We start from the raw sequence: 22,071 nt of genomic DNA, 5'->3' as shown, positions 1-22,071 counted from the left end.
TATCCTTCCCCTCGGTGTCCACAAGTCCATTCTCTACATCTGCACCTCTATTCCTGCCCATTTCTCAAGATTTTTAAAAATACATTTGAATTCTACATCCTACTCCTAATAGCTTCTGTATATGTGTTAATATTAAAACTATGTTTTTACCCAAAACTTCCAGGAAGACTGATAATCAGAAAAATGCCCCACTATGTATTCGATGCCTCCCCCTACACCTCATCACAGGGATATTGTATATGCGCCCCATTTCATAATGTGCAATCTTGTATTATTTGATGTGAATGTCATAGCAGCCCTACAGTTGTGCAGTGAGCAACCTGCACAACTGACCACAGCACACCAGCCTGCTGGGTAGAGAAGAGGTGACTGACCCACTGATCAGCAAGGAAAACCAAGACAAGGAGAGAGTCAAAGGACTAGATAGCCCTTAAGGTTCATTTCTACCCAGACAATATAGAACTTTCTGAACTTGTCCAGGGAAATCTCACATCTTATCCAAGGATGGTGCCTGACTCTCTACATACTATATTCTCTCTTCAGTCCTAGGTCTTCAAAGTTTCCTTCACTATGTGGCAGGGATGAGCTGAGCAGAGCCCACCTACCACTAGAGGAGTAGTGACTGTAGGTGGACAGTGGGGCTTAGACACACAGCATCCACTGCCTGGATTTACACCTGCCTTGGCCCTCACTACTGTGTGACCCTGAGCAAGTCACTCCACCTCTCCACGTCTCTATTTCCTAACCTGTAAAGCGAGGATGACGATACCGCCTCTGTCACTGGGTTGTGGCGAGGATTAAATAATATAAAGAGCTTAGAAGCTACCAGGCACACAAATGCTCAAAGTTTGTTAACCAAAAAAGAAACAGAAAATTACATTCTCTGTGCCTCAGTCTTCTAATTTGCAAACTGGGAATCATAAAAATGTTCACTCCAGGACTTCCCTGGTGGTCCAGTGCTTAAGAATCCACCTGCCAATGCAGGGGACACGGGTTCGATCCACATGCTGCGGGGTAACTAAGCCACAACTACTGAGCCCTCATGCCTAGAGGTCATGCTCTCCATGTGTGAGAAGCCCACACACCACAGCTAGAGAAAGCCTGTGTGCAGCAACCAAGACCTGGAGCAGCCAAAACTAAATTAATTAATTAAAAAAAAAAATGTTCACAGGACTGTTCTGAGGTTTAAACAACATAATAAACATAAGGAATTTTAAAGGAGCACTTGATGCCATAGTAACTACTTTAAAAAGTTTCTTAAAATTTTTCCCTAAAAAGCCAGTTACCCCAGTTCACATAGAAAGACACAGCAAAACAAAAGCACTGGTAAGCATGGACATCAATGCAATGTCTGAGGAGGGAGAGAAAAGACCAAGAGAGAATGTTTGAGAACACGTGCTGTTTTCTACAACAGGTGGTAGACAGGCTGTACTAACAATGACAGGGCTCTGTTCTGAGCGAATGTCTCCAAGGTCAGAAAGCAAAGAGGGGCAGGGGTGAACAGGTACTGGTGGGGCGGGGAGGAGAGAATGGTAGCGCTCTCTTGCTGGCTTTTCTTTTCACCATTAAAACTGCTGTCAAGCCTTGCCTAGCATTTAAATAGCATCATCCCTGGAGATAGCTGTTTCAGTTTCATTACAGTCTGTGTTCATAGAGTACAAATAGAAACCTTCGTGATTTTATTAGTTTCCATGCAACTCAGGAGAGATTTGCATGATAACATTTCAGTTCCTGACTTAAAGAAGGGTCCAATTAAAAGTAGAGTGCTTGCATCGCCTGTCACTGGAAAATGAAAAGCTTCCAGAGCTTTCAAAAAAATCTCTGTCCTAACTGATTCATGGTCAGAAATCAACTATTAGGTACTACAGATAAAAAAATAAAAAAAAAACTATGGTCTTCAATTTTTTAGTTTATTTTGTAAGAAATACTTACTTGCAGGATGCCTGCAACCCTCCAATAAGAGTTAAAATATAACAGAAAATCTAACGAAAGTATTTTTGTCTGGGCCTCGTCAAGTCCTACATCATTACCAATTTGCTCAATAAAGCCCCAAAACTACCTGGCACTCTGTGGATCTGTGAAGTATTAACAGAACGTATCTGTGACAAGTTAAAATTTAATACATGGCCCCAGTAGCATAATCTGATTAATGTTATATAACCTAAGAGACTATTTATCAGGTTCTGATGTGCTGGCGATGATTTGAGGCAGGGGTGGGGAGGGGCGGCATTTCAGAAGCTACTGACTACATTGGACACTCTCTCCTTTGCCATGGACACTGTGGTCATCTTATCCCTGATTTTGGCTGCTGGAATGCTCTGTGGAATACGACTGAGATGAACATTCTCGCTCTGGGGTTGTCTTCTGGGGCGAGTTAAGGAAAAGCATGAAAGTAAGCACGACCTCCTCTCTAATCAGATGTTTCTTTTTATGCCTAACCTCAACAAAGCCAGTCTATCACAGTGGACTATTTATAGTCTAGTCTATAATCTAAGTCCATGGGGTCGCAGAGAGTCGGACATGACTTGGCAACTGAACAACAACAACTATAATCTAAGACCTTCTCAGCCTTTCCCCCACACCAGAAATTAAAATTAAATCTTCAATAACAGTGTGGCTATGCCATTTGAAATAACAGCACAGTCACAAAAACCTACTTCTGAGACTCTTTTTTTCTTTTAATGGTAAGTTTGATGGTATTTCCAATGGGGCCTATGTTCCCAGACGCTAATTCTTAAATATGCCACCTCATCAAAATCGATATGGAAGTTCTGGGGACAGGTCAATCAAATTTCACTCTGGGGATTCATAGAGGAACCAGATCTGCTCCCTGGACCTACTACCTTGGGTAAGTTAATCTTGGGTTCTTTATCAGGTAAAAGTGATAGCTCTGAAATCTGATTTAAGAAATGGCTGCCCATTAAAAAGAATGAAATAACATCATTTGCAGCAACATAGATGGACCTAGACAGTGTCATACTGAGTGAAGTAGGTCAGATAGAGATGCAGAAATATCATATGACATCTCGTATATGTGGAATCTAAAAAGAAATGATACAAATAAACTTACTTATAAAATAGAAAGAGACTCACAGACATAGAAAACGAACTCATGGTTGCCAGCCAGAAGGGATAGTTAGGGACTTTGGGAAGGTCATTCACACACTGCTATATTTAAAATGGATAACCAACAAAGACCTATTGTATAGCACATGGAACTCTGCTCAATGTCATGTGCCAGCCTGGATGGGAGGGAGGGTTGGAGGAGAATGGATACATGTGTATGTAGGGCTGAGTCCTTTCACTGTTCACTTGAAACTACCACAACATTGTTAATCGGCTATACCCCAATAAAAAATGTTTTGGTGTTAAAAAAAATTAAAATTAAAAAAAAAAAAATGGCTGTCTACTGAAATCTCTCTGAAATGAATCAGAGAGCATGTTTCACAGGAGAAAACTAGGGCCCAGAGACAATGACTTGCCTAAGATACCATAGCTACTCATATGTCAAAATCAAAAATACACGAACTTCCCAGGTAGTCCAGTGGTTAAGACTCCGTGCTTCCAGTGTAGGGGGCATGGGTTCCAGAACTAAGTTACCACATGCCTCAAGACGTAGGCAAAAAAATAAAAAATCCAGTGTCCTTTAACTTCACACACTATCAAACCAGACTCGAGGGCAGAAAGAGGGTTGCCTGGTCCGTCCTTCTGCTCTCACCATGGGTACCATCAGAACCAAACAAGGCCAGCCAGGAAACTTCTCCCGGGACTGCCTGTTAACCAGACCTCAGAGGAAAGATATCAGCTGCCCCACTGACAAACATGAGAACCACAGTGAAGAATGTGCTCAAAGATAATGATGACAGACTCCAGGAAGTGGGGTTTAGAGGGATTTTCTTCCCTTCTTAAAAAATTTTAATAGTGGGAAAACAGACAAAAACTTAACCATCTTAACCATTTTCAAGAGCACCATTTGGTAATATTAAAGTGAAGTTGCTCAGTCGTGTCTGACTCTTTGCAACCCCGTGGACTGTAGCCAGCAGGCTCCTCTGTCCATGGGATTTTCCAGGCAAGAGTACTGAAGTGGGTTGCCATTTCCTTCTCCAGTGGATCTTCCTGACCCAGTAATCGAACCCAGGTTTCCCGCATTGTAGGCAGACGCGTTACCATCTGAGCCACCAGGGAAGTCCTTTTGGTAATATTAAGTATATTCTTATTACCATGCAGAACCTCTTTATCCTGCAAAGCTGAAATTCTATATCCATTAAACAACAACTCCCTCATTCCCCCTAGCTCCTGATAACCACCATTCTACTTCTGTCTTTAGGAATCTAGGTGCCTCACATAAGTAGAATCAAACAGTATTTTTCCTTTCATGACTGGCTTATTTTACCTCTCATAATGTCCTTGAGGTGCATCCATGTTGTAGCATGTGTCAGAATTTCCTTCCTTTTTCAAGCTTAATAATATTCCATTGCATGTACATACCACATTTTGTTTATCCATTTATCCATCTTTGGACATCTGGGTTGCTTCCACCTATCATGAATAATGCTGATATGAACAGAAATATGCAAATATCTTCTTTTAGATATGTACCCAGCAGTGGAACTGCTAGGTCATATGGTAGTTCTATTTTCAATTTTTCTGAGGAACCACCATGCGTTTCCCATAGTAGCTGTATCATTCTGCATTCCCAGTGCACCAGGGTTCCAACTTCTCCACATCCTCACCAACACTTGCTGTTTTCCGGGATTTCTTTAAGACAGGCAAATTACTGACTTCTCTGATGGGTTCAGCTCAAGACACCATTCCTGTATTCTCCAAGAATACCACCTGGTCAGATGTGGCTGCCACAGTCTATGGGAGAAATGGTCGTAATTCATGAGTGGTTAAATCAATGCCGCTAAGCACTGTGAGGAAAGTGCTCCCAGATGCACAAAGAAGACAAACAATATCTTAAGCGGTGACCAGCTAATGTTGGTCATGAAAATCCCCGGCACTTGGATAAACCCTTTCATCTTCCAGATCTTCCCTCCAAGCCTCAGGACCCTTATCTCTGACCTCTCCATTTGCTAATCATTGTACATCTACTTTTTCCCCTTCTAGAGCCACAAAAAGTCTACTTTCCAAAGTCAAGTAAAGAGAAAACAAGTTCATACAGTATCCTCTCCCAAAGAAAAGAAGGCTGCTCCTGCGTAAACAGGTGCACAAAGAAGAAAAGCCCCCAGAAACCTTATAACTCCTGACATCTGGGTCACAGGGCCACACACACCTCATGTTAGCAGCTAATCAGAGGGAACTTCTCATTTGAAAAGCTAAACTCCTCCAAGAGGGAAAGCACGCTTTCCATTGGTCTTTATATCATTCTGCACACCTTGGAAGTGAGGTCACTTATCATGATTTATTCATTAAGACAAAGGTGAAGGGACTAAAAACAAAATCCATCCAATTACATATTTATCTAACCTCCAGTTCCCAGAAGAGAAATTCTACTTTCCTTTGTGTGAGCGTCTCCTGCTCCCCACTGCCCTCCTTCACCCTCCCCTCTTGCATGCTCTCCTTCTGCTCTGATTTGTTTCTGCTCAGCAAAATAGGGAGAACGACAGCAGTGGCATAGAGAAGCCCAGAGGAGAAGAGATAAGATGAGCAGTTGGAGAGGAATAATCTTCAATTCTAGAAACAGCTGTATTTAAATGTTCCAAAAAGAGACTCAAGATCACTATCTGTTCTCCATCCTTTGGGAACAGCCAGCACCTAGAAAGCAGAATCCAACTCATGCTTCTTAACAAAGGATCCGCACTCCACATCTGGATTCCTGGCATCACCCCCAAATCACATCTGCTCTCAGCCAAGCCCAGCACTAAACTCTGAAAGAAGCTGAACTTTGGAAATGCCAGGCACGATGCAGTGACAAAGAGGTGATGGCTCAGGGACAGCCAAATCCTCACCCCCAGCTTCCAATAAGACCCAACACAGGGACTTCCCTAGTGGTCTAGTGGTTAAAAATCTGTCTTTCAGTGCAAGGGACACTAGTTCAATCCCTGGTCCGGGAAGATCCCACATGCCACAGAAAACTAAGCCCACGCACCTCAACTACTGAGCCCACACTCTAGAGCCCAGGAGATGCAACTACTGAGCCCACATGCTGCAACTACTGAAGCCCGTGTGCCTAGAGAAGCCACTGCAATGAGAAGCCTGCAAACGACAACGAAGAATAGTACCCACTTACCACAACTAGAGAAAATCCACATGTAGCAACAAAGACTCACCATAGGCCAAAATAAATAAATAAGTAAATAAATCTTTAAAAAAATTTTTTTAGTGCAAACTCTGGGGAACAGGGCATGGGGAAACCTCACCACTTCTGGGGAAGAAGGACTAGAGAGTCATAAGAAAGACAAAGGTGGCCTACATGGTAGCAACATAAGTCATGGGAATTCTACATCTCCAGATCATTGCTGACACCCAAACCCACCCAGCCCTGGGCCTTCCTGGACTGGACTGAATCCAAAATCCATCACCTACCAAGACATGTTCTGTATGTCCCAGAAATACCCCAGAAGCAAAGAGGGGCTAGTGCAAGGAGAAAGACCTTTCCCTTCAAAGGTGGGCTTGTGCCCCCATGGAATGGTGACTTCAGAAGACTAAGAACACCCCTGTCTCCTCTAGAGATGGGACAGAGGGCTCCCAGCAGGGCTCCCAGCACTGGTGGTGAAGAGGAGATAGGACCCCGGCCCCAAAGTACCTTTCTGTACTTACAACGTCATAATCCCACATGCTTCTAAACTTGCGAGATCAAGCCCTTACTTGCTGTCCACTAACCTGCAAAGTTCAGTCCCTCCGCTCCTGGACTTGGCAGGAACCACTAGGGAAGAAGGGAAGTCAGGAAAAGGCTGGAGAGCAGGAGAAAGGGGAGAAGGAAGGACCATGGAAGTTCCTGTTAACTACCTTTGAAAGGCCCAGAGTCAACTGGATCTGGTCCCCTGGAAAAACCTAGTAGGGAGGCCAGTGAAGCAGCATAAAGAGTACAAAGTAAATGAGATGTTTTAAATAATTTCTCTTTTGGCCATATAAAGAAGCATTAGTCACACAGGTAATGAGATCTTATATGGAGATGATTCTGAGGCTCGGCTTGACGACGTTAAGTAGATCCATTCTGGACCCGGAGCACCAATTACATTTCCAAACTGGCAATTAGACACAATGCCCCAAAGACAATCACCAAATAATGTCCCAAACAAAGCAAAGCCCATCTTCAGGCAGCCATTGTTATGAAGCTGTCCTTCCATCCCCTGCCTGACTCATACAGCTCAAGAACAAATGCTCATCATGAACTAATTCTTGTTACCCACCGGTCAGGGGAGACCGGGGTGGCATGAAAACTTAAAATTCAGAAGTGACTCAAACGTCATTTGTCACTGAATCAGACCCATCTCTTTCACTCAGGGTTTCTCCATAGCTTCTAAGCAATTACCCTAAAGAGCTGCAAACTCTATTTGTACCTATAATATTCCCACACAGCTCCCCTCACGCCCACTTGAAAACCACTGTGGAAAGGACCCACCCAACATACATGTTTGCTTATACTTACATGACTCTTCCTGCCCTCAGACAGGGTTGCAGGCAACTCAGAGACCAGACATGTGTGTACTCATAAGAAGATAACTGAGTTTTTCCCTCCCCTCCATCAAACAGACTGGATCTTATTTTTCTTCTAGCACCTAGCTTGGTTCCTGGAACACAGAATGCACTGACTATGGAATAAAAGCAAAAACAACAATAATAACCATAAGATTTATCTGATGACTGGGACTTCCCTGGCGATCCAGTGGTTCGGGCTCCATGCTCCCAGGGCAGGGGATACAAGTTCAATCTCTGCTAGGGGAACTAAGATCCCACATGCCACGCAGTGCAGCCAAATTAAAAAAAAAAAATTATTTGAGGACCTACTGCGTACCAGGCATCATGCTAAGGCCTTCATTTAGGCTGAAGATGCTCATGATAAATGTCTATTCCAGGCTCTCCCCTTTGACAGTGGAACAACACAAAAGCACATCTCCAGGAAAAAGCCCCTGACAGTATGAGCTGTGAAAAATCTGACAGCAGGGTGAGAAAAGGAGCTACTTCCAACTGCCTCTGCTGGAATTCTGGAGAAGTACCCCTGGAGGGCGGTACAGCTCAGGTACCCATCTCTCCACACTCAGTGATGAGGTCTTGAGCCCAATCCTCTTGCACTGCACCCTCTGTGAGAGGGTTTGAGAAGGCCCACCCAGGTCTCTATGGAAAATCAGGCTGCAGTTTTGTGACACACCGACTTCAAACAGTCCGGAGGGCATGGCCAGCAGCTGGCTTCCCGTAGCTTCACCACAGAGCAGCCCCTGCTCCACCACGAGCCTCTAATTTTGCAAGAAGGTGGTTTGGCTGAGTTGCCATCCTGGACTTTGGAAAGTCTCACCCCTTGCCGCGGGACCCACTGGCACGAGGGAGAGCCTGTGGGCGATACCTGGACCACACCCCGCACATCTGCAGGACGCTGCCCTGGCCACCATGACCCCATCCCAAACCAAGGGCACTATGAGTTCCTTGGGAGCAGACACGCCGACAATCAGCTTTAGCAGCAAGGGTCCAGACTGAACTGCAGCAAGGCAAAGAGGCCTGAGCCGAGTTTTCTCGACCCAGTTGTCCTGGCACAGTGAACCTTCCTCTTCTCATCCCTTCCCACTGCTGAGGAAATGGGAATTTCCATATTTTAAAATAGCCCTGTCTTCAGAGAGGGACTGCCCGGAGACTGAGGAAGGGACCGGATACTTGCTTCTCAAAGTGTGGTCTGCCCAGCACCTGTGTCTCATGAGAAATGCAGAGTCTCAGGCCCCACCCTGGACCTTCTGAATCAGAATCTGCATCCCACTAGTTCCCCAGGTGATTGGTGTACATATTAAGGTGTGAGAAGCCCCAGGAGCAAACAGACTGATGCTCTCTTTGGCTTTTGGAGGAGGAGATCTGACACCCCAACTGCACAGCCCTGGAGCCTTCTTCCCAGAGTGCACACCCTGCCTCTGAGGCTGGGCCCCTGAGCGTCCTTCTCCGTGTGCCCAGGGTCAGTGTTCCACCTGATGCATTTCAGGGACTCCCCTGCTGGTCCAGTGGCTAAGACTCTGCACTCCCCATGCAGGGCGCCCAGGATCCATCTCCGGTCAGGGAAGTAGATCCCAAAAGCTGCAGCTAAAAGTTTGCCTGCCACAATGAACAGTGAAGATCCCATGTGCTGCAACTAAGACCTGAAACAGCCAAATAAAGAAATTTTTTTTTAAGAAAAGAAGCATTTCATAAAAGGACACTGTCTTGATCTGCTCCCTGCTATGCACAGAAAGGCTGTGGGAGGTCAGAGGTCCTGCGGGAGGCCAAGCTTGCCTGGGGGAGGGCTCCAGGAGCTGTGGCATCATGGCACCAACACGGCCCGTCTCATGCGAATCACAGAGGCATCCCAGCAGGGGCACCACAGCTCTGATGTCCCAGGAAGATGGTGTTGGCTGCTGTGATTCACAGGCTAGCACGGCCACTGCCACTGTGAGCAGGGACACCCCGGCTGCTCACACCGGGAAGGAGGTCCTGGCATTGTAATCCAATGCCAACCTGACTGCTTCAGCACCAGGCTCCTCTCACCCTGGTCAGAGAGAGACCCAAAGCAAGAACTCCCTGTAGCAGCCGCACAGAGGATGTCCCCATCCAGGAAAGAAGGCCCTAGCGATCCTTGCCCTGGGAATCCTTTCTCCCCAAGGCCACACACGAGGGCAGCTCTTTAGGCCCCTGGGCACCCAGAAGCAGGGCCAGAACATGGTTTGCAGTCACTGGTGTCCTAGGAAAAGCTATAAAGTGGGGTCCCCTAAAGTACCTATCCCAAGGGGCTGTGCTCTGCGACGATCCCTAGTGAACAGACGAGGAGACTGAGGTACAAAGCAGTGAAGTCCTTGCCCAAGGTCACAGGCTGACTCTGGGGTCCTACCCAGTGACCCTGACACCTAGGCCGAGCTGCTCAAGGTGGGCATGGCCAAGGGCAGTTTACCCAATTCCTCTCCCGCAGAACTTCTCCCAACCTGTGATGTGACTCTCCAAAGGCCCACAGCTATGCCCTGACTTTCAATTTTGTTTCACAAGGTAAATTCAAGGGCAAGTGCTCCACAGAACACACTGGGGGAAATACCGCTCTGGAGGCCATCAGGGCAAAGCTGGTCTGGGGAGAGGGCACCCTGGTGGGGAAACTGTCACAACCTCAGGGGAACAGGTCTGTGAGCACTGGAGTGGGGATAATAGGGGTGGAATTCATCCTTTCTTAGGGGACATTAGACAGCCACGCATGCCCACCAAACCTTCCAGTGGCGCTAGGTCTGCAGCTCCCGGAGCCGCGCGATGACAAGGCTCATCCACTCTCTTCCCCACCATCAAAGCACTAGCCAAACTGCCAAGCTCTCCTCCACATCCACGTCCACATCCATGTCCACAGAGCCTTCCCAGGCTGCCCCTCCCCCACCTGCCAGACTTGCAACAGCCAAGAGTCATGAGCCCAAATCTCAGTCTGACCCCTAACTGGATGCTTGACCCAAGGACAATTGACTTCAGGGTCTAGAGGTCCCTTTTGGTTCAAAAGTTCTGTTTGTTGTAGTCAGTGCCCTTCCAGGTCAAAAGTTCAAGGACTCGAGGAAAAAATTTTAAACTCGCCACCTTGTGAAGCCATGAGAGGTCCCATTGACAGGCCTGGTAAGTGACAGGCATTTCCTGGGTGGTATATACCTAGTATTGTCCCTCCTTATAAGCAACCTACAAAGTAAGCATCATCACACTCTTCTTACAGGTGAAGACAAACAGTTTAACAGGGTTGCCAGCCACAGATGCCCAGGTAACAAGCGTGGGCTCCATGATTTGCACTCGGGTCTGTCTGACTGCAGTGTCTCTACGGAAGTGTGCATTTCCACAGGGGAGAGCCAGGAACAAGGAGAAAAAGCTCTCAGGACAAGGAAGGTCACCTGCAGCTCCCTGGTGCCTGGGACCTGAGTGCTTCTCCAAGGCCACCCTAAGTGATGCCATCAGAGCGGAGCATCTGAAGGTCATCCAGTGCCGCCGATCTCCAGGATGAGATGAGGCACCAGGGCCAATCTGGAATCAAGAATTCTGAGGCTCCGAAGCTCCAGCCCTGATTGGACGCGCCAGGCCAGACCCTGGGTAATCACCGAGCCGTAATGGGATCTGATGTTTATATTAGTCACGAGCCTGACAGTGGAAACGTGTTGTTTTCTCAGACACAGCCATGGAGACAATATCTCCATAATTCATTACGTGCAGACCAGCCTTGATTGAACACAAACTTCTACGAGGAGGATGGCTTGCACGGAGAACAGGATGAGTCTATGCCCGGCCACGTGAGGCCCCTCCCAGCAAACCACAGCACTGTAGGAAGCTGGCCTCAGTTTCCCCAGGCATTTAAAGAAAAGCAGCCTGTGGGCTGGAGGAAGAGCAGAAGGTGGAAATAAAGACACATAAGTGTTCTGAAGCTGGAGAATTACAAAATGTGTTCTGAGCTAGAGACTTTACCCGTAGATCGCCAACTCCTTCTACTGTCCTCTACTGAGTCCCAGGGCAGGAAGGGGCACTAGAACTCACAGAATTCAATCCCATATTTCACACAGCAGGAAAGAGACCCGAGAGACTAAAACCACTCCTTCAAGGTCACAACCTTATTGAGGCTGCCAGAGCAGCTCCTTGTTCACTACAGTCTGCAGCTGGCTTCGACCTGGAAACGTCACAGCCAAGTGAATGGAGGGCTCTGATGAAACCCATCAGAGAAAAAGACCATGACGTGAAAAAGTACAGCAAAGAATATAGTACCGGAATGACTGTGCCCAAGTTCCAAACAGCGAGAAAATGGGATTCTTTTTTGTCTTTTGTTTCCACGTGCTATTCTTTTCAGAACAGTGAAGTCATTCACGATTTGAGATCTGGAGGTCAGAGGGACTAAGGATGAGATGCCTCTTGATGTACACCCAGTTGCGGGTTCCTTTGATCAAAAAGGATGGTACAGTCCCAGAGGCCAAATGCTGTGATTCCAGAGCTCCAGTTGAAGCTTATTCCCCTAGAGTTTCAGATGTGAAAAAGACCCTAGCTCCAGGTCAGACCATCTTGGGGCTAAATCAGGATAAGGGTGAACATATCTGAGGGCTGGTAGAATACTGAGGAAAAGCAGCCTTGGTCTGCTTGGGAAACCCAGCACTAAAATAATTATTCCAAACTGAAGCCAAATGCATTATTTTGAACGGCATCTTGACAACTACTAAATACTTGGAAAGCAAAAAGAATGAAGGACAAAAAAAAAAAACAAACCCAGAGAGAGAGAGACTGCAGCAAAAATACAGACCTCAAGGGTAAAAAGAAAAGTTTATAAAAGGCCTAAGTAACTACTATTGGGCAAAATGAGATGGCTACACACGCTTGTTTAATTGAGCAAATCAAGGGGCAGTGATTCTAGGTATGTTTTTAAAAAGGACTCTAAAGATACAAAAAGTAACCCTATCTCATTCTGTACTGGCCTCACATCTTCCCAACCGACTGCAAGCATCTCTCGTCCCAGGCTGATTGTTTGTAGACACTTCCAGTTATGTCAACTTGGCGTGCTTTGGAGCTTCAAAGTATAGCTTGATATAAAGGGATTGTTCTTTTTTAATGATTGTTGCCAAAAAACTATTTTCTTGAGAAAACTTACAGAAGTTATGCTTGGTCATCATTTAGGAAAGAGACTCTTTACGTGAAACATGCAATCAGCATTTCATCACAGGCACTGCGGTAGCACTGATGTACCTCCTAGAGTAAAAAGACTTCAGAAGCTGCGTTTAAAACCCCAGGATCACAAAAACACTAAAACTTATTTTCACTCACTGAAAAAGAAGTTCTCAGTATCATCAAGCCTGCCCAGTTCCTGAAATATAAGGAGGTTGTTTAAAAGTTCACTAAAATCAGTCTAGAAAACATTTGAGATGCGTACGACTCTTTTCTTCCCCCAAGGGTAGTCACAGAATCTCCGTAAAGGAAAAACATTCCCAGACTGAAGACTGCTGGGGAGGCAGAGGAGAGGGAGTATGTGAATAAGAAGACTCTATGAATAAGCATGGGTTTCCCAGGTGGCTCAGTGGTGAAGAATCTGCCTGCAATGCAGGAGACGCAGGTTCTATCCCTGGGTCCGGAAGATCCCCTGGAGAAGGAAATGTCAACCCACTCCAGTATTCTTGCCTAGAAAATCCCATGGACAGAGGAGCCTGGCGGGCTACAGTCCATGGGGTCACCACAAGAGAGTTTGACACAATTTAGCAACTAAACAACAACAACAACATGAACAGGTGCCCAGTCAGGAGCGCTAGGCAAGGGGCCAGGTCTAGGGGGGGGTCTCAGGGTTAGGATCTTGTGTAACCTGCTGGCTTCTCTGGAATGTGGGAGGTCTTCCACCTTGACAAGTAAGGAGAAACCGCCATGGCCGAGAAGGTAACTCCAGAGAAAACTGGCTGGCTAACATCTGGAGGTCTCAGAGAAGTAGGAGGAGGGATCGAATGATGGCTTTTATTTTTCTCCCTTATTTCCAACACATCAGTATTTTCCAAAACACAAATGTGCTGCCACAAAACACAGCTGAGCCCCAGTACCCGACCGGATGTATAATTAATGATCAGGAGAGAAAGAGAGAGCTTCCTTTCACCCTGTGTGTCACCCATAGTCCCCGTCTTACCTACTCCCTCCCAGGAGCAATTAAGGAGGCTGCTACAAGTTTCTGTGCCCTGTGGAAGTTCCAGGGGTCCTCGGACTAACTTTATTAGAAAAGACCTGAGCATTCCCGCCGAGATCTGCTTCTACCTTGCACCGTTCGCTGTCCCTCTCTGATCCCCACCCCCTCTGAAAACGCCAGCACTGGTTAGACCCCTCACTTAAGAAGTGGTCTAAACAGAAAGCAGCTCGATCACTCTTTTTTTTCCAGTTCTTTCTTTTTTATCCTGCAGTTTTCTATGAAAAGCTGCCCCCCGCACCTTCAGCCAGTGGAGGTGGGGTTGGGGGGAGTGGGGGTGGAGAGAGGACATCTCTAGGGACACGACGCGACAGACCAGGCAGTTAGCCTAGCAACCGTGCATAAGGTGTAGTGAGCCTGGGTGCTGGTGGGCGTCTCTGCGCCAGGAATAGCCGACATCCAGCCACCTCAACAACGTCGGGGAGGAGGCTCGCGTGAGAACAGCGGCCTTGGCCGGCTCTCGGTGGTCCACCCCCCGCTCCAGCGCCACGCTGTCGGTGGCATTTTCGCGGACCTAAAGACGGTGGCCTAGGGGCGAGAACACAGATGCCTAAGAACTTGGAGCGGGGGTCAGTTCCAGGAGAATATCTAAGTGTCACAGAGGGAGGGGACGTCAGGCTTGCCACCTCGCTACATTCCTAAAGCGGCGGCCTCCGCGGGTCGCCTCTAAAAGTGGGATGCTACTCCCCAACTTTCTCTTGCCCCTCCAGGTGCCCCACGCCCTCTGGCCATGTTCCTCCCTCGGGATTCCCTAGTTTCAAAAGATGTCCTCCCTTGCCTATAGGATTTCCCTTTTCTGATTCCACGGACTCACCTCCCCAACAGGTTCCTAAAGTGCGGGTTGACGTGCTCCCCCTTGCCCACCACAAGGAGCCCAGCCCGGGCAGGTGAGCCGCGCGGAAAGCGCACCCACGACCCCCAGCTTGTTCGGTGTCCGCCCGGTCGGCTCTCCCTAACTCCGCACCACGGGCCCCCGAGCGGCGCGCGTCCCCCATCTCGGCCCCAGCCGCTGCCGCAAACAACCCTATAATAAATTAAGGGGTCGGGATGGGGCGTCCGCGTCCCGGAGCGCATCCGTTGGGGGCAACTCCTCACCCTCGGTGCGCCGGCCGCTGCCCCAACCGGAGGGCGTCGGGAGAGCGGAGGGAAGGGAAGACGGCGAGGGGCAGGCAGGCAAGGATGGAGGGAGGCACGGCGCGCTGAGGAGCGAGGAGGTGGGCTGCTGGGGACGCCGAGAAGCGGTGGGCTGGCGCAGGGGGGAGGCGCCCAGGGCGCGCGTTACCTTCGTTTTGCCCCCGCAGTGGCAGCAAACGGTCCACAGGTACTTGAGCGTCCTCCAGAGCAAGATGATGAAGAGGCCGCCGAAGAAAGTCACCATGGAGGAGGCCAGGAAAGCCCACCACATGCGTTGGCCCCGGCTGTCGCACGGCACCTCCATGGTCACCGGGATGATGAGCGCATCCATCTTGGGCTCGTGGACCGAGGACGAGGAGGAAGAGGAGGAGGAGGAAGAAGAGGAGGAGGAGGACGCGTCTAGGCTGAGATGGTTCGCGTGGATATTGCTGCTCATTCTAAGACTGCTGCCTCCGCCGCCGCCGCCGCCGCCGCCGCCGCCACCATTTGCCATAGCTAGCAACGGGCAGCCGGCGCAGGGGCTCGGGGGAGCTCCTCCCGCCGCCGGCACCACCCCGAACACCCATCAACAGCCATATTGCTGCTACTGCTGCCGCCGCGGAGCGCGAGAAGGGGGCGGGGAGGCGCCTGGGCTCGGGGCGCTGTGCGCGACCTGGCGGGGTGCGCGGAGATATATACAGCGGGCCGCCGCCGCCGCCGCCGCCCGCCCTCCCTCCCCCCGGCCGCCCGCCCGTCCGGGGGGGAGGGGGACGGAGCGCGCGGGCAGATCCCCTCCCAGGCCCGCGCTCCGCTCGCCCCGGGCTGCGCCGGCCCCAAGCGCCGAGAGCGAGGGGGCGCCGCGGGCCGCCGGCCCCCGGGGTCTGCGCCGCCCCCGGGCCCGCCCCGGCTCTGCGCGCCGGACCGGGTGCCCTCGGCTCCGCGCCGCGCCGCGCCGCCCGCCGTGCGCCACGCGTGTGCGCCGCGCTCCGGCCCGGGACCCCTCCCCGCGCGCTGCCCGGGCAGCTAGCCCGCCGCTCTGGGCTTATTAGGCGGCAACTCGTTAATAATATCTCATCAGCCCCCACCCGGGCACCCCCACGCCCCTCCTCTCCCGGCTGCGCTCGGCTCTCGCTCTCCGCCCGGGTGTGCTTCGGCCCGCGGCAGGTTCACCGCGCCTGGCCCGCCGCCGATGCCGCTAGCCCATGCTCCCGGGATCCCCGAGCCGCGTCGCCACGCCACTGAGCCTCCTCGGCCTTCGTTCGATCTTCCTCCCCGCTTGCTCAGGCTCCTCCTTGTCCCCGTCCTCGCCTCCCGAGCCTCTGCTGCGCGCGCCCCGCGCTTCCCGCAGCCGCCAGCAACAGCAGCTGCAGCAACTGGAGCCGGCGCGGGCTCAGGCCGCCCGAGGCGGGAGGGGAGGAGGCTCGCCACTCTGGCTCGCCTCGGCTCCCGGCTGGGCAGAGGGCCGGCAGACCCCTTGGCGGCGGCCCGGCACGCACCTCTGAGCCCCAGTGCGAAAGGTACAGAGCCCCAAACCCAGGCGCAGGACCTGACACCTCTCTCCAAGGTGCTGCGCCCCCAGCCGAGCGCCCTGGCGCACCCGAGGAGGATCGTCGGGCGCCCGTGGCAGGCCGATTTCCCCAAAGCAGACCCCAGTGGGAAGAGGAGAAGTAACCAGCTGTTGATTGCACAGGCCGGACGCCCCAAGATTCTCGGGCTTCGGGAGTGAGGAGGACCCTTCTCCAGGATACACACCCTCGATCGACCCCTATCCATCCCTACAGGCTCTTCCTTGTCGCCTTCCTAGGTGCCCTAGTCCCCTGTGCTGGCCTGGCGGTGGTCTGTGGCCTTTGATAGCAGCAGGTGGTAGTTTTTGTTTGTGTTTTGCCTTTTCCTTATTAAGCGACAGAGGCTGCCTAAGAAAGTAGCCAGATATGGGCCGGGGAGACCTAGTCTCAGGGACAGTGCCATGTCCCAGAGACAACAGAGTTCCCTAAAGTCACTCTGCTTTTATCCAGCCTCAGCCTCCATCGTGTGAGGAGCGCAGCTCAGGTTCCGTTCAAGGCCACCTCTCCCCACTTAGCATCTTTCCTTCTCCCCACTTAGAGGTGAAGAAGGCATCCCAGTTTGTTCAGCAGCCTCTGTGCCTTACCACCAGGGGAATTCCCCTCTGATGCTCCCTCTGGACACTGCCCTTCCTCCTGCTACTAGCTGGACCAAAGGTTTTTCCAGCGCTAATTATAAGGGAGATGATCACGCTCTCCCCTCATTGCCCACAGTGGTTTCCCCAAAGTTTCCAGCTCATTAGTTTAAGCTTAATTGGAATTCTCAGGTTCCTTTCAGCCCTTTCTGTGGTGAAGGCCAAGTTAGCATCCTTCACGGTATAGGCCTGTGCTGTTTCTGCCTGAGTCAGAGCTCAGCCCCTCCCCTTGCCCTTGGAGGCCCTAGGATGCAGGGCAGGCTGGGGCAAGGGAGGCCAAGCTGGGCAGAGAGGTTCAAGGGTGTGTTTGAAGCTTCCTTCCCCTGCTCTATTCAGAGCACATTTATTGGGCTTGGGACCCACATCCATTACAAAAGTTCTCTGTGTTCAGAAACTACTCTGAACACATTCCTGCTGCACCAGTCCTGTGCATGCAAAGGCCCTCGGTCCTTTCCAGCACTGGGTTGAGGGCGTCAGCCCCAGAAATGCTGTGGGGATGTAGGAGGGTGGTCACGGCCCAGAGGGTCCTTGATTTATTGAGTTGGCCAAAAAGTTCATTCAGGAACCCGAACGAACTTTTTGGCCAACCCAGTATTAGCCTTCTAAGTGGCTATACTTTGCTGCCTCTGGGTCTCAGCATACCAGGAAAGTTAAGGACTTTCCTCAAATTTTAGATTTGAAATTTAGAAGGAAAACACATAAGGATGAAAAGAGCAGCAAAGGATAGAACTGTCTCCCCAGTGGAATATGAACCCCCCAGGATGGATTCCCTTTCCTCACATAATTAAGCTTCTACAAACCAATGAATCCCCTCCAGGCCTTGCTGGACTTTCTCCATAGTCTGGGTTCCCCTCAGACACCAGTCGGGGGATGAGGGGCAAAAGGCCACCGGTTGCTGTGACTTCTGTCACCCCAGCTGCAGAATCCTCACTGGGTTTGTCCTCCATCATCACCTTCATCATCTCATCATCATTCCAGAGGGTGCTGGGAGGCCCCTGAGGCATCATCTCCTCTGCTTTCTTCATCACTTGTCATCCCCGTACTAATTAAAACTTTTATCAATTTCTGAGTTACACACAACCTAGACTAGGCAGGATCCTCAGAGATGCTCACCATCAAAGTCAAGATCCTGCTCGTCCTACGATCTCCAGCCCTCACCACCTCCTGACTGGTGGGCACCAAATGACAGAGTGCCTCCATCCACCAGCATCCACCAGAATCAGACCTCATCAGGCCGTGGCTCAGCTCTCTCACTACTTACTTACTAACCACAGATTTCAGAAAACCTGGCACCTGGCCCAACCAATTTAGACCTCAAACTTAAAGGGAACCTCAAGTACCCCTTCATTCATTGTGTTTTCTCATTTGTAAATTGAAATAGCGACAGGAACTGCCCTGCCTACCTCAAAGGATTGTTTGTAAGGATGAAAAAGACAACATACAGATCTTTGTATGTATGTTTCACCTCTTGTAGGTATGTCTGCAGGCTGGGAATTGAGGGCCAAAGAACAAGAACGAAAAACCTTTACAAAAGTAGAATTCCAACATCTCCCATTCTGAAAATAATACCAAAACCAAACAGCCAAACTCATATCAGAGCTTCTGAACCCTAAGACAGTCCCTTGTGTGTGTGTGTGTGTGTGTGTGTGTGTGTGTGTGTGTGTGTGTGTGTGTGTTGTGGGGGGAATGTGGGCAAAATTGTCGCTCCCTGACCCACACTTCTGTGCTGCATCCCATGGACTCTCAGCTGGGTTGAGAACTGAGGCACAATGCCTCTGCGCTCTGCCGCAACCATTACACAGCAGCCCATATGGCCCCTGACAACTGGGCATGAACAGGTTCCATGGCATGGCAGGACCACTCCAGGGGTGATGGGCCCTCTGAACCGTGACATGCACGCCCGCTCCCCGCCTCCCTGCTCCCTGGGACAGCCTCAGGAATGCGAGGGCTACAGAGAAGCACCTACAAATTGCCCCAGTGCATTCCACCTCTTGTAGGTATTTCTGCAGGCTGGGAATTGAGGGCCACTACACAAGAAGGAAAAGTCTTTGCAAAAGTAGAAATCCCAACCTCCTCCGTTCTGAAAACAATACAAGCCACCTATTTGTTTCTCATCACGTTTATAAACTTCTCGGTGAGGAGGGCAGCCTCTTCATGTGTGAACATGTGTCCATAGAAGCTTTCAAAGCAAGCCAGGGCTTCATGTTTCTAAATTATTTGAATCTGAACAATCTCAACTGATTTAAAATAAATAAATAAAAGTGCATAAACAAACTAAAAAGACAGAGAAACTAAAGTAATAGCCAAGGAGAACAAAGAAGCTTATTTACTTCAGTGTAGACCCAACATCATAATGAATGTACACTGGGTTTCATCTGTTCAGGCCTAGACCCACTTCCCATACTCTTGTAAATTGAGTGATTCTGCTCTAGAGAAGTCAGATGGGCTGTGTAAGGGATGTCGCGCCCTCTGGTGGCTCTTTCTGGAAGCACATTATTTTGTTACAGTTGGAAAAGGGGGCTTATTAAAACAGAAATTTGAGATATGAAAATTCCAAGAGAAAACTCCAGCTGTAAAAATCTACAACCACAATAATATTAATTATCCATCTGTCAGTCCTAGTAGCATATACACTGTTGTGATAAAGGTGCTAACAGAGCGTACATTATTACCATGATTTCTAAGCTGTAACTACTACTGGGAAAGAGTGTTAGTCACATCCAACCCTTTGTGACCCCATGAACTGTAGCCCACCAGGGTTCTTTGTCCCTGGAATTCTCCAGGCAAGAATACTTCAATGTGTAGTCATTCCCTTCTCTAGGGGATCTTCCTGACCCAGGGATTGAACCCAGGTCTCCTGCATTGAAGGCAGATTCTTTACTGTCTTAGCCACCAGGTAACCATCACTCCTTAAATTACCATTGTGTTAAAATACTATTTAACTCACCTTGCTTACCTTAATCTTTATAATCTCTTTGTAGTGTCAGAACAGATAGTGGCTATTCTCCCATTTTACAGGCAAGGAAACTGAGGCTTAAATCTATTGAGTCATCACAAGAAAGAATGTACTTTTGGAGAAATTTATCTCTTTATGATTTATAACAAAGGAATAGGACCACTGCAGCACATCCTTTGAAACCATACTTAAGGGCCTTTGAATACCAAAAGGGAGCACTGGTCCCCAGGATGGAGAGAGGGACTCAGATAGCAAGCTTTGAAGGGTTTGTTTACTATAAATGTTTTTTTCTACTTTACTATAAGTATCTTTTTCTACTTATAAGAATAACTCAGACTCCTAAAGTTTCATAAAATAATATAAAATTCACCTAGAATGATCACCATCAACAGATAACCATTATTAATATTTTTATATATTTCTTTCACACATTTTCTTGGGTGTGTATTTTTGCAAAATTAGGGCTAGATCGAACATCTAATTTTTATTCTATTTTCCCTTAACATTAAATTGTAAGCATTCTCCTCTGTGTCATTATATATCATAGAAAATACTTTGTTTTTTCATGAAGTGTTCTGTATTATACATTGCAGCTGCAAATCTGCCCTCTGAAGTTTTCAGTTCTTAATGACAGCAGAGATTTGGGGTACAGGGTGGAGTTAGACTGACATGTGACTGATGAGGTGCGAGTCTGAGGGCCATGGAACACAGAATTTTCCCAATGTATCTTAATTACAAGAAAACATTTTTTAAAAAATAATTGAATAATATTCTATTTGATGGCATACTGCTGACATTTAGGTTATTCCAAAACTTCATCTTTTTAAATACGTCCTAAAGCTTTGTCAGTCATTCATACAAGTCAAAAAGATGCCCTGAAGATTTCCATGGGCATTCTTATGTCATAGACCCAGTGCCTGTCTTCCAGATGGGTGCATGTCCAAGCCAACCTACCTGTGAGCTACTTCCCAGCCTTGCCCCACATCAGGGGCTTTATATCAGCCAGTTCCAAGTGAAAAATTTGGGGGCTAGGACAAAGAACCCATGGAAAATTCTCCCCTCTTCTAACACATCAAAGCCAATGGCTAAGGAAAATAGTGTCTGTGGTCCCACCATACCTTCCTCAATCATTGGCCCCAGTGCCAACCAAAGAATGTAGCCTTCATTCCCCTAAACTACATCCATGACTGGGGCAAAGAAGGCCCAACTCATGGACCCTGCCCTACTTAGAGCCCGTCTTACACTTTCATCCCATCTGACTTGTGGAAATTCCTACCTCCCTTTCATCTCTGCGAGCACTGTCACCCCACCAGAACACCAGTACTGTGGACCTTGTCTCTGGGACATAGGCAGAGCAAAAATCCATCCACGCATTTTCACAGTGGGAAAAAGAAGACACCAAAGGAAAGACGTTGTCCTCAGTACTCCTCACTTGTTCTTCTGACTCTCAGACTGATAGACTTTCTCATCCTCTTCATAGAAGGCCCCTGATTAGATCTTTGTGAAAGCTCTGGTTCAAGCTCTGTTTCAAGATCAAGTCTAAAACTCAACTCCTTATCACTTGTGCTCCAAGGTACTCTACTGACTACATTATAAAAGGGGTGGAGGAACTTCCCTGGCAGTCCAGTGGTTAATACTCTGTGCTTCAACTGGAGGGAGCACAGGTTCAATCCCTGGTCGGAGAACTAAGATCCCGCATGCTGCAAGGTGCGGCCAAAAGAAAAAGAAAAAAATACAGATATATAAAAATAAAAGGGATGGACTGTGCAGATGAATCAAGGGATTTAATCCTGCTTCTGCCTAGAAACTCTTGCCACTTTTGCAAAAAAAAAAAGACAATGTGGAGACCATCCTTCCCACTTATAAACCCTCTTGAGAAATAAGGAGAAATGAGTCAAAAGTCAGACATCTCTGTGGCTTTCACTGACTTCTAATTTTGACTTACACTGTTGGTGTCTGCTTTTAGCATAACATTATCCAAAG

General features: G+C 48.8%; 1 protein-coding gene across 28 annotated transcripts in view; it reads right to left on the bottom strand.

Moving 5' to 3' along the window:
- The window catches only part of KCNMA1 (potassium calcium-activated channel subfamily M alpha 1), a 762,573-nt gene extending 746,871 nt beyond the window's left edge, over positions 1-15,702 (bottom strand). For 24 of the 28 annotated variants that reach the window (XM_081573838.1, XM_081573839.1, XM_081573851.1 and 21 more), the window contains exon 1: positions 15,105-15,702. In XM_081573838.1, the coding sequence (XP_081429964.1) occupies positions 15,105-15,449 (345 nt within the window). In that variant the 5' untranslated portion in view covers positions 15,450-15,702. Of the gene's footprint in view, positions 1-14,636; positions 14,847-15,104 lie in introns of those variants that run through there. The other 4 variants (XR_014077926.1, XM_081573857.1, XM_081573856.1 and 1 more) reach the window with 2 other exon arrangements.
- Positions 15,703-22,071: the final 6,369 nt, after the last annotated feature.

The sequence above is a fragment of the Giraffa tippelskirchi genome, chromosome 2, assembly GCF_054371585.1.
Source record: "Giraffa tippelskirchi isolate mGirTip1 chromosome 2, T2T-mGirTip1v1.2.pri, whole genome shotgun sequence".
NCBI classification, from domain to species: Eukaryota; Metazoa; Chordata; class Mammalia; order Artiodactyla; family Giraffidae; genus Giraffa; species Giraffa tippelskirchi.
This window is presented reverse-complemented; position numbering and strand designations above follow the sequence as displayed.